The 11,840-nt window shown below is 32.5% G+C and overlaps 2 protein-coding genes across 2 annotated transcripts; both read right to left on the bottom strand.

Moving 5' to 3' along the window:
• Positions 1–720: 720 nt before the first annotated feature.
• LOC142611721 (uncharacterized) lies at positions 721–1,268 on the bottom strand. The gene is made up of 2 exons (XM_075783837.1): positions 957–1,268; positions 721–878 (listed from the first exon to the last, which is right to left on the bottom strand). Exons 1-2 carry the CDS (start codon positions 1,092–1,094, stop codon positions 729–731), a joined length of 288 nt encoding a protein of 95 aa, XP_075639952.1. The 5' UTR covers positions 1,095–1,268; the 3' UTR covers positions 721–728.
• Positions 1,269–5,319: 4,051 nt separating this feature from the next.
• Positions 5,320–10,678, bottom strand: LOC142613550 (la protein 1). The gene is made up of 10 exons (XM_075785932.1): positions 10,511–10,678; positions 10,298–10,376; positions 9,815–9,964; positions 8,974–9,116; positions 8,368–8,516; positions 7,783–7,884; positions 7,286–7,697; positions 6,802–6,949; positions 5,813–5,891; positions 5,320–5,693 (listed from the first exon to the last, which is right to left on the bottom strand). The coding sequence occupies exons 1-10, from the start codon at positions 10,559–10,561 to the stop codon at positions 5,594–5,596; spliced, it is 1,413 nt and encodes a 470-aa protein (XP_075642047.1). The 5' UTR covers positions 10,562–10,678; the 3' UTR covers positions 5,320–5,593.
• Between the last annotated feature and the right edge of the window lie 1,162 nt (positions 10,679–11,840).

Below are 11,840 nucleotides of genomic sequence, written 5' to 3'. Positions count from 1 at the left end.
TCTGGTCCTGAATAATAAATAGCAGCCAATTTTTAGTTAACCAAACAAAGTAAGGAATTTGAAATCTTTAGTAAGTTTAAAACAGTTTTATAAATTTGTCTTAATATTTTTTTTTTTAAATCACCCGGGAAAGCTTGCAATTGTATACTACCGATTAGATACAACAAACATAAATAAGATTTTATATGACAAACTAGGAAATTTAAAATTTTAGTAATTCAACCCTCTTCTTGGCGGGATTAAATAATTTTGTGTTGGTAGTTGTATTTTGGACATCCCAAAGTAATTGACTAGCCTCAGTTTCTTTGTTGTAGTATTAATATATAATTGAAAACAAAGTCACTAAAATAAGAATTAAGGAAATAAGATCTATTATTATTATTATTATTATTATACACAATTATAGAGTTTATTTGAAATAGGTATGACCCCAGGTTCAAAAAAAGAAAGTGTACAAAGCCCAATACAAATGAGCTTAAGCAATTGTACTATTACTATATATATGTGTTGAACTTTACAAACGCATCTTCAGGTAATCAATTATGCAAGCAAACAAAACATCTTTTGTACATGTGCCTTCAAAACATTAGATGATTCCCAATCAAACAGAAAGAATCCACAAAAGTCACCATCTAATCTCAATGACACACTGTTATTTTATTTCTCTTTACTCTTCCTTCCACTTCAACAAAAAAAAGAAAAAAAGAAGAAGAAGTTGAGTTTGATAATTAGAATGAAGAAGAGGCCCCTTTGAAGATGAGGAAGTTGATAGTTTCTAGTGAATAATATATGAAAGTTCCTTTGAGATGGGTAAAGAAGCAACTGAAGCTTGTGCCCACCACACATTGCCACCCAGAGCCATACATTTTGTCAAACTCCTATGGAGAAATTCAGAAAGAAATAAACAAAGTTGTGCAAAACAATGAAGGAAATATTAGATAACATAAGCATTTTACCTTCTTTATGTAGGCAGCAATACTTTTGCAATCAAAGACTTCATGGAGATCAAGAGCTTGGGAAGCAAAAGCCATTGCTTGAGCTTGCATTTCCAATGACATGTCTGTATCCATTACTACAGCTTTTCCTTCTAACATGTCTCTCTGTCTCTCTCACAAGATATAAGTCAAGATAAAGAAACCTAGCAATGCTTTGATCTTTTATATCTCCTCCAAAAGTGAGATGAACATATATATATATTTATCTTGCTTTCCCAACCTTCATCACTTCCAACTAACAATTTAATGTACCGTAGAGAACTTTCCTTTCTTGGATCCTTGCCTTTATTACAGTCTTCTTTGTAACTCACCCCTACTTCCTCCTCCTTGAATTAATTAAATAATAAACCTCGTAATTGAATTTTTGTCTCAAATCAAATATTTTTTATTTTATTTTATAGAGATAATAATAATATGTTGTTAACACTATAGCTCGAATCATTTTTTCCCTAAACCTCCAAGCACTTGGTGCAGAAGAAGGTGTCAATTCAGTTGCAAAGCTCTTGGCAATTGTATTAATGTTACAAACCTTTATTGAGCTCCCATCAAATAAATATAATAGAAATTCATGTAATTTCATACAAAAAAAGAAATCTATTATGTAAATCACAGATGTTATTTTGACACCTAAATGATTGGAAAACAATTTATACTTTCATAAATCTTAATAGATAGGCATGGCTTAATGAAAATTATTGTTTTTTGGGTTGTTTACATGAAATACCAGACGGTGTTCATATGAATTTTTAGAACCCAATACGTCTGAAGTACATCCTACATGGGTTTCTCAGTGACAGAGTCAAAGATTTTAGTGCAAATAACAACTGGACGGGACTAAACAAAATGTCGGTAACAAATTTTGACACAACAAAGCATACTCTATTAGGTTTGGCCGTTTCTGGTGGGGTCAAGGGGCAATTTTGGTCAACCTCTTGGCTCCACCCTTGGGTTTCTACAAATGTTAGGGAACAGAGACTTAGCAAGGGTTCAAATTATTAAGGGGTATTTGGTAATGTTGTTCTAGTAACATTATTTGTATTTAAAAAAAAATATATATATATATATATATATGTGAAAAAGTATGTGAAAATACATGTTATATTGTTTAAATACTGAAAACTGTTGTTCTAGTTATACTACCAAACAACCCATAATATGTGAAACAATTAGGGTACATTTCATCTCTTGTATTGGGAGCGGGATACACCTAAAAGTCATACAGAAAAATTGGTAGATTGTGTAATCTTGTTAGTTCAATTAGTGAATTTTTTGTTGTAGAATTTGATGGTAAAAATCAATCATTCTAAGCATCCACAGCAGTGGAGCTAAAAGTTACTTTATCTATTTTACCTATACATATGCTACAACAGTGGATCTATTTTAACTTCTAACACAATAAAATAATATAAACATCACAATTAAATAAGATATCTACTACAATAAAATAATATATCCACTATAATAAAATAATACATCCACTACACACAATCACTGCATACAATCATCACAGCCACACACACAACCACACCACCACCACGACCACCACAGCCCACAATAAAGAAAAAAAAAATCAACCAAGCCCACATCCACCAGACCCACCAGGCAACACCCACACCCACCACCACGAAACCCACCATAGCCACCACCACAAAAGCACCGATCTACCCACAAACCCACCCACAACCCACTAATACCGACGAACCCAGCCATCCACTGACGCCGATCTACCTACACAACCACCACCACACCACAGCCACAACAGGGGGGGGAAAAAAAAGCAACCAAGTAAGGGTGAGATGGGTTTGCGGTGTGAGCCAGTGGTGTGGGTAGGTAGCGTGGGGGTGGCTGGCAGCGGTGAGAGGAAGTTGAGAGATAGCTGAGAGAGAGAGAGGTGAGAGTTGAGAGTTCTGAACGGGAAAGGAAAAAAGAAGAAGAAAAAAAACAAATAAATAATATTTTAATAGGAAGTGGAATAAATTTTTTTATTTTTTTTAGCTCTCAGTTACAATGCACATCTATAGAGGTAGATGTGCACTGTAGCAATGGAAGTAAAAAAAATACTTTTAGCTCCACTGCTGCATGGCTAATTTTTGTGTTTTGCTGGAGCTAAAATAGCTATATAACTATTTAGCTCCACTGCTATAAGTGCTCTAAAAGCAAGCATCATAGATTTAGTGAAAGCATAATGGACTTATTTGCAAAGAGAAATGTTTGTCCACAATATTTTCATAACAAATTTTAAGTGGTAAGTTGTTATTCGTTGTTACTAGTGGGTAAAAAAGAAAGAGAGATGTTACGTCCACAACATTTTCACAACAAATTATAAGTGGTTAGTTGTTAGTGGTTTAAATTTGAATCTAACACTAAGATTATTTTTTTGTCCCAACAATAACAATCAGTAAGAACCTACCACTTAGGAATTGTTGTAAAAATATTATGAAAATGTTGTTGACATATCATTTCTCAAAAAGAAATTTCAATGGTGGGTAACTTACCACCTATGATTTGTTATAAAAATGTTATAGACGTAATACTTTTCATTTGTAAAAGGTAAAAACCAACTCACAACAAAAATAAAATTACTTTAGGATACTTTGTTAAAATTGGCAACCTAGGATTTATTTTCTGGAAATCCTTATTTTTTCTTCCCTATAAGAGGGGAAACATCCCATTATGTAGAGATCTTCAAGTATAAGAAAAAGCTTTTAAATAATTTAATTGAAAATCAAAATAAATACACAAGCCTCATATCTCTTCAAATTTAAGGAAAAATATTTATTTTTTGGATGATAAGAGTCCATAAATGGAAAAGAGATTTTCCTTGTCAAAAAGATGAATGATAAAAATTTATGAGAATAAGTTTTAAAGTCCCAAAGAAATATGGAATAAGGAGAAAGCAATATTTCTAATTAAGTAGCTATTGTAATGAAAATGTTCAAATTCTTAAAATGCCAGTTTCAAATTATCTCAAGGATAAAGAGGAAGAGATAAATTCAAGTCTATCATTTCCAAGTTATAATTTTTTTTTTTTTTTTTGACAAATGAGGGTATCCAAACTTCTTCAATTATTTGACTATTCTCTTGTGTGTATGTAGTCTCTCCGTCACACACGCACCGAATTATTACAGGGAGTAATCCCATAAATATAGCCCCTTGACACTGGCAAAAAGTTTTGAATCCAGAATCTCATATACGTATGTCTTGGAATATTTTAAATTTCTTTGTATATAACCTTTATAGTTAGCATTCTCATGGTCATTGGAGTTAAGATCAATAGATGTAGGTGGTGCAATGCTCTTCTTTTCCAAAAACTAAAGCTTATGAAGAGTTACATCTATTATTTCTGAATAGTATTGCTTAGAGTTTTCAAAATAAAAAATTGTCAATTCCATAGCACTAAAGAAAACATTGTTTAGCTTTTTTCTAATATATAATAGGCCTTGTAACAAGCACCTTTGAAGCCATTAATTTGAGAATGGCATAGTTGTCATGATGTGAAGATGCGTGGTTGGCATCGTTGTCATGGTGTGAAGATTCTGGGTTCGAATCCTTTGAACACCGCATTCACATTGTTTAGGATTCATAGATTCCCGTATAAATATTAATTTTTTTTAGCTACTTGTTTAGCAATCCTTCATGATAGTTCTTGCTAAGCTAATACAAAAGAAAAGTGTTAAGAGCTTTGAAGAAATTCACCCTCGAAAATATAATTTGCAATGTTGTTGTACCTTTAAATAATCTCTTCAACAATTTTTTTTTACTGTTTTCAAAAACATTTAATAGTTTTATTATATGTTCTAATAATAAAGTATTCAGGTACAATACGAATACAAAACTTTTTATTGCTAATTAAATGACTAAAAATTATTTTACAAATATAACATAATCACATTCATTTGGTTTAAATTTCCTAGAATTATATCTACACATTACTTATTCTTTTTTATGCTTTTTATGCATATAATATGTTTTAAATTTAATTTTTGTACGAGTTTATTAACAATGATGTCCACACTCCACAAATCTATTCTTCCAAAAACATTTATTGTATTGCTTTTATTACACATCTAAATCATTCATTTCAGAGATAAAGATTTTAGTTCATCTCTCTCTTTTAAGAAAATAGACTTCAACAAAAAAAAATTAAAAAAATTTGTTTCGCTAATTTGAGTTCTTTCAGCATCAAAGCAAATTCTTTTTCTTTTTCAAGTTTTTCAAAAAGGGTTTCTTTTTCTTTTTCTTTCTGAGAGAAAAAAATAAGGATTTCTCAGAGTTGTTTTATATAATTTCTTCATAGTTACGAATTCCTAAAAGACAATTCATATTTACGAATGGTGTAACAAGTAGAACCAATTAACAAAATTTGTTGAGTACATTGATAGTAGAAGGGACCGTTCAAAAAAAAGGCAATTTAGTAAAATTATTCAGAGTTACATTGAAAGGGAACAAAAACACATTTTATACTATGAAGAGCATAAACTTATATTGCTAAAAGACACCAGGCGATCAATAAGCAGTGCGTACTTATTCGCCAAACGTCGAAAGGTGTCCTGAAAAAAATGATCGATAACCGATTTAAGCTTCACTGATGGCTCTTATTAAGCTCCAACTTTCTGAGCTTTATTTGGCCGACCTGTTCCAGAGTCGTTTTCTCTAGAGCGGCCATGTTTCCCACCTCTATTATTGTATCTTCCTCCCCTAACAAGTGCAAATAAATTTTCACAAAAAGTGGGAGAAGTATTAAGTAGGGAATTTGCAGGTAAGACTTTTTGACCTAGATGAACGTAAAAATTGATTGGATTTACACTCATACTAACCTTCCTCGGTTGCCCTTGTTATCCCGCCGCCTATCTTGATTATTACGGAGAAAGCTCCAGTACTCCTTTTCATCATCGCCTGAAAGCATAGTGGGCAAAACGCTCTATTAGTGACTCAATTCATAACATGCATCACAACCATAGTAATAAATTTCATCAAGGGATCAAACAGGCAACCATTGCATTACATGGGTTTAGGTTTTAGACAGTAAAAACATCACAAAATATGTGTCACTATTAGCAATCCAAATAATCTCCAAATAAACCTCTACTGCAACTGTTTGCAATGCCCAAATCACCAAGACTTTAGTGAACATTGCCTCATCTCATTAAGAATCAGAATAACGGTTGGCATGGCAGTAAATACGCTCAAAGGAATGTAGAAAAAAGACTGATAAATGTCATGCACCCGTGAATGACACCACTCATATGCATCTAATAAATTATTTTAGCCCCCTGAATAACAAAAAAGAATGACAGCAGCCATTACTCTCTCTCAGGCTGTATATCCACAAATAAGAGAGCAGAATAAAAGGTGTAAACGCACATAAACAGAAGTAGTCCCATAGGGTAATTTCCCATAAATAATGGATAAGCCCCAAGAAAAGAAAAGATAATAGCTACAATGTGGACATCACTATACAAATATCAAACCTTCAGCAACAAACTCAATTAGGAACTGTCTTACTGTGCTCAAAAAATAGTTGCATACCAGTCCACATGTGCTGCTACGTTTTCTCATTATTTACATCTCAACATCAATAGCAAACACAAGGTGGATAGCATCTCACTCTGTTGCATATTCATAAATTTTACCATTTCCCAAACTAGCTATGCTAGCCACTCAACATAGTAGTTGAACATTCTAAAGACTAAAACTAGGAAAAGAAAATTAATCATCATGCAAGCACTACTGAACTTCTAAAAAACATTTTATATATACTTGTGTGTTTGTGTGTGTGTGTGCAAAGATAAAAGTTGCTGCCTACCAATTACTGGTTCTAGAATGGCAATGAAATTCTTCACAGGGAGACCCCCTTGTTCAGCAAGGACAGCGGCAGCACGAGCTTTCTGAGCTGATTCAGGTTGTTCAAACCGAATGTATCCCGACTCTTCTCCAATCTTGAAATCAATGAACTTCACAGGAAAAAACAAAAGTGCACACAGAGATATGTCAGAATCAAGTAAAAGAAAGCATAGTCCCAACCATTTGGGGACACTAACAGAGATCCTTTTCACCATCATGATCAAATGACCCAAGAAAAAGATGTGCAAATTTGCCAATAAGAGCACAGTCCACTTGGGTTGGCATAATTATTTATGTTTTAAAATCACAATAGGGATGAAAACATGAGTAAAGAGAGCTTTGAAGGATATGACATGAAAAATCATGACACTAAAACAAAAGGTGTCTAAAATATTTCATGTGTAAAATCTCAAGCAAGGAAGTAGGAAGAGGAATCCACAGGATACCTTGACTGTGCCAAACTTTTGAAAGATGACTTTCAGATCCTCACGCAAAACAACGTTCATGTCATCCTTGTAGACAGAAGCAGAAGATTTCCCTTCTTTATCACCACCTGCTTCAGGAGATTCCTCTACATCTTCAATTTCTTTTTCTTCACTTCCCAAACCATTGTTTTCATCAACATTTTCTTTGTCATCCTTCTCAATATTCTCTCCAGGGGTTTTTTCATCTTTGCTAACATCATCAGCAACCATCTTTTCAGTTTCTGTGTTCACATTTTCTGAGGAATCTAATTCCCCATCTGTTTTGCTAATAGTTTTAACATCATTGGCTGTGTCATTAGTATCATTTTTTCCTGTGGAGCCACGATTTGACTTGCTCTTCAATGTAAATGCAACAATTAAGCCTTTTGGGTAGCTGCAATCATTATATATGGAGTTAACCACGTTAACAAATACATAGGCTGGAAAGATGGTAAAAAATAGTGATATCAGCTACTTACTTTGCTTCTGCATTTGAATTATTCTTACGATTTGAAACCCCAAGGGAACGAGACTTCTCATATTCCTCCGTCTCTCTAGTTCTCTCTATATCAAAATCCCTCCTGAAACAGGAAATTTATGTTAGAGCACATATGCCAGGACAAAGGTACCACACCCACAAGCACGAACAAAACTCTTCTTCCCATAAGCAATATGTCGAATAAACATTAAAGAATTTGACTTGATTTAAAAGTTCTTCAATCAGGAAATATAACATTACACAACATGAGCTGTTTTTTTTCCAACTTGTTAATAATAATTGTCTTCTTAGGAGGTGAATTAACTACAAAATTAAATTGCATGAAAAATTCCACTGTTTTAGCTGCTCTTTTCTTTGGGTGAAGAGAATCAAGAACATCAACATCATTAGTGATGATAGCTCTCAGCATTGCCTCTGACAGATGAACAACATCAGACCACTACAGTTACTTGTGAATGTTTTAGTTGTTTCATCAAATATACTCAAATGACATGAATTTCAATTTTAAAAACAACTCCCAAAGAAAGAAAGATTCTTAAAACCCCCAGCTAGAGGAACAGCTTACTTGGGTTTTAGTTCTAATGTCACACCCGCATAAACCAAACTTTGCTTCAAAACCTTTTCAGCATCCTCCTCTGTTGAAAATTCGATCAAAGCAGTGCCGCAGAAGAACTTCTTGTCTCCAACGTGACGAGGCAACCTCACACTATTAACCTGAAACAAGTTAAACCAAACTCTTATAAAAAGGAGCGTAAATAAAGCAGCATATATTTTCTCAGTAAATTGAGACACAAGAACTACAACCACCATGCACTTTTAGACTTTTAGTAAAAGACTAACAAAGCAATTGAGTTCATCTTAGCATAAAAATTCAAGGAACTAATATTTCAAACCAACTTCATAATAAACAAAATCCGCCATCCTAAGAAATATAGAGAACTCAATTTTTTCTAATCAAGAAATGTAATCCTAGTCCAAACCTTACATGTGTGTAACACTTTTGAGCTCTATTTTTTTTTTTTCCTTTTTAAACTTAACCCATGATAAGTGCAACCTTATAACTACTAAAAGAACAACAGAGGGAAGCATGCCTCAGAGTATTGATGCCAAGATAACTTGTTACAATCTTAGTTTCTTACAGACAAACAAATGATATTAGGACAACCAATACCTTGGCAAATTGATTAAAATATGTCTCCAAAACTTCACGAGTCACGTCGTACTCTAAAGGTGATGCAGCTATTGTTTTTATGTCTAACTGCTCTATTACGTCTTCTGGCTTTAGAAGTTCTGTAGTCCTACCCACCTTTTTCCCTGAAACACAAAAACCAAGATTTTTTTTAGAGAATACAAAATGTAAGAAAAGTTAATCCTCAGAACAATCAACATAGATGTAAGCTAAACAATCAACATAGATACAAGCTAAATTCATATACACTAAACAAATAGTACCAATAAAGTTCAGCCCCGTAATTGATTGACAAGATATAGAGAGGGAAAAAAATACAAACAACAATGATTAAATATTGAAAATGAATTTCAAGGGAAAACTGAGAAAGTCAACTAACTGAAATAGCTGAATCAAGAAAAATCTTGCGGGATGGTTTAATATTCACAGGCCCCAAATGATAAAAACACATGATTAGATGCCTTTTCCACCATTACCTCGTTTTTTTTTCAGGACATATCTAATAAGGTAAAAAAAAAACTCTTTAGTAGATAGCGACATTGCTCATCATAGTCAAGTTTATGCAGACAAATTAACCAAAAATAGAAAAAGAATTAAATTTTTATGTTCTCCCAGCTCACAAAATACACAGAAGTTAAATTCATCTAAGACACAAAAGTCTGTCCAGTGTTCATCAATTTTCTCTTATTCCAATACAAGGACAGTATTACAACAAATATTTACAGGTATGCTCTATTTACTCTCATTAGCTGCATAATCTTTGAAACCAATGTAGAATACAGGAACAACAATAACCTTGAAAATAAAAAATAAAAAAACTCACCATCTTCAGAAAGTTTTAGACAAGTAGAAGTCTTAAGAGTTTCGGCAACCGCCTTAACAGTATCTTCAGGGACCTCATCAGGCTTCATGTTCCCCAAATTGAGATGACCTCTCATCCGAGAAAACGAACATATCAATGCCAAATCCACCACTATACTCTCAGTCAAGTTCAACAAAGAAAGGGGATACATTGAAACAATACTCAAATAATATCAATACCCAAAATCCCAAATCCCAAAACAAAGAGCTCAAAACACTCTGAAGGATCAAAACAATATATATTTTTTTTCACAATAGTACTTCATTCACACTCATTGGCAAATTAGGAGTATAGAAACATAATTTACACATGATCAAAAATTTCCCACCAAAGCAAACAGTGCTTTAGTAAGTACCAACACATACCCACGTACACACATATCATATATTTGCATACAGAGAGAATATAAAGCGAAAAAAACAATGAACTGAAGAGCAAGGATACATCCATCTTCGTTCTCACTGATGGTTTTCTTGAGAAAATTGTCCCTTGGAAGATTGCTATCACTGAAGTAAAACTCAACCTGTAAACAAGAGCACCCAAGAAAAAAAAAAAAAAAAAAAAAACCCATAAGCATTCAAAAATACATAACACGAATTTCGAAGCCTGTGAAAGCGAAACCAAAAAAGAAGCAAGAATCAATGGTGTTTGTTTGACCTGTCGGAGAACTTTCTTCGCAGTTTCTTCGTCCAACGAATGCGTTGCCATTGTTGTACAGAGAGAGCTTGAAAAAAGAAAGCGATAGCGAGAGAGAGAGAGACAGAGGGTGCTGTTTATTTTGTGTGTTAGGGTTTTGTAGGAAATAATATATTAGGGGGCTTTATGTATATATATAGTACACTGTCTTTGAACTGATAAATAAGTAGACCGGGCTTATGAGTTTGTTTCTCTCTACATTTCCAATTCCTTCGGTTTTGTTCCATTCTTTGCCACGTCTTCATGGGAACAAAACTGGGACCCACTTTTTAATTGTTTAATTTTTTTTTTCCTAGTTTTAAAATTACTGTATTACTTTTGAAAACACAATAACTTTTATATATTAAAAAATTATTTTGTTGTAGTGTTTTTCAGTTTTCAATGGTATTCAAAAATTATATGTTTTTAATTGTTCTGAGTAGATGATTCTTGTAAACTGGGTTTTGATGGTCTCAAATTCTTAGTGATTTTGAAGGATGGGCTATAAATATAGAATCCTAAATATTATCCACCATACTATAAATTCATGAATTTTTAAAGTACTTTATGTGCTCCAAGTGTAATACTTAGGTCAAAAACAAAAATGACTTCTCCATATTTATATAAAGAGTAGATGATTCCTTTTTTTTAGTCCAGTTATATAAACAATAAGAATAGATCTAGCATTTCTCTTTTTAGGATACATATATAACAATGTTAATGATATGATTAGTGTAAAAGAGACTTTCAATTTTTTAAATTAAAATTGGAATATGTTCTTGTTTATGATTTGGGTAGATAACATTTTAAATTTCATCAATTAAAGGTGGATTCAAATTTACCCTTATGTTTTTAGAAATTTCAAATTAATCCGTACACTTTAAAAGCTCAATTCAATTCAAAGTTTCAAACCGTTAACTCGTTACATGTAAAGTTGAGTCATGATTTGAAGTGGAATAATATGTATGTTTAATAGGCACGTGTTAAAATAGCTACACATTAGAAACATTATTATAAATGAGTTTATGGTTTAAATTTAAATGTTTTTTTTAATATATAGCTTAAAATGTAAAGATTTTAAATTCAAATATATTAATTGGTATAGGTAGAGAACTAAAAGAGTAAATACTAAATATAGATATTACTATATTTTGACAGTCTTAAGGAGTTTATTTTCAAAAAGACGTGGTTTCCTTGGATTTGAGGATAAATTTCATTATAAAAAAGTCAATAAATTTGAAGAACAATTACTTCTAGATATGCAATTTTAACACGTAATATATCAAGTTTTAAGTATTTTTCCCTTAAAAGA

The sequence above is a fragment of the Castanea sativa genome, chromosome 10, assembly GCF_040712315.1.
Source record: "Castanea sativa cultivar Marrone di Chiusa Pesio chromosome 10, ASM4071231v1".
Classification (NCBI taxonomy): Eukaryota; Viridiplantae; Streptophyta; class Magnoliopsida; order Fagales; family Fagaceae; genus Castanea; species Castanea sativa.
Note: the sequence above shows the minus strand (reverse complement) of the source record. Positions and strands in the feature narration are given on the sequence as shown.

Excerpts from the sequence above, each read along its gene's own strand:
- LOC142613550 (XM_075785932.1), bottom strand. The coding sequence starts at position 10,561 with ATGGCAACGCATTCGTTGGACGAAGAAACTGCGAAGAAAGTTCTCCGA. Across the intron at positions 6,950-7,285 it reads AAAAGTTTGGCACAGTCAAG|TTCATTGATTTCAAGATTGG; the intron begins GTATCCTGTGGA and ends TTTCCTGTGAAG. Across the intron at positions 5,694-5,812 it reads AACAAGGGCAACCGAGGAAG|GGGAGGAAGATACAATAATA; the intron begins GTTAGTATGAGT and ends TGCACTTGTTAG.
- LOC142611721 (XM_075783837.1), bottom strand. The coding sequence starts at position 1,094 with ATGTTAGAAGGAAAAGCTGTAGTAATGGATACAGACATGTCATTGGAA. Across the intron at positions 879-956 it reads TTGCTGCCTACATAAAGAAG|GAGTTTGACAAAATGTATGG; the intron begins GTAAAATGCTTA and ends ATTTCTCCATAG.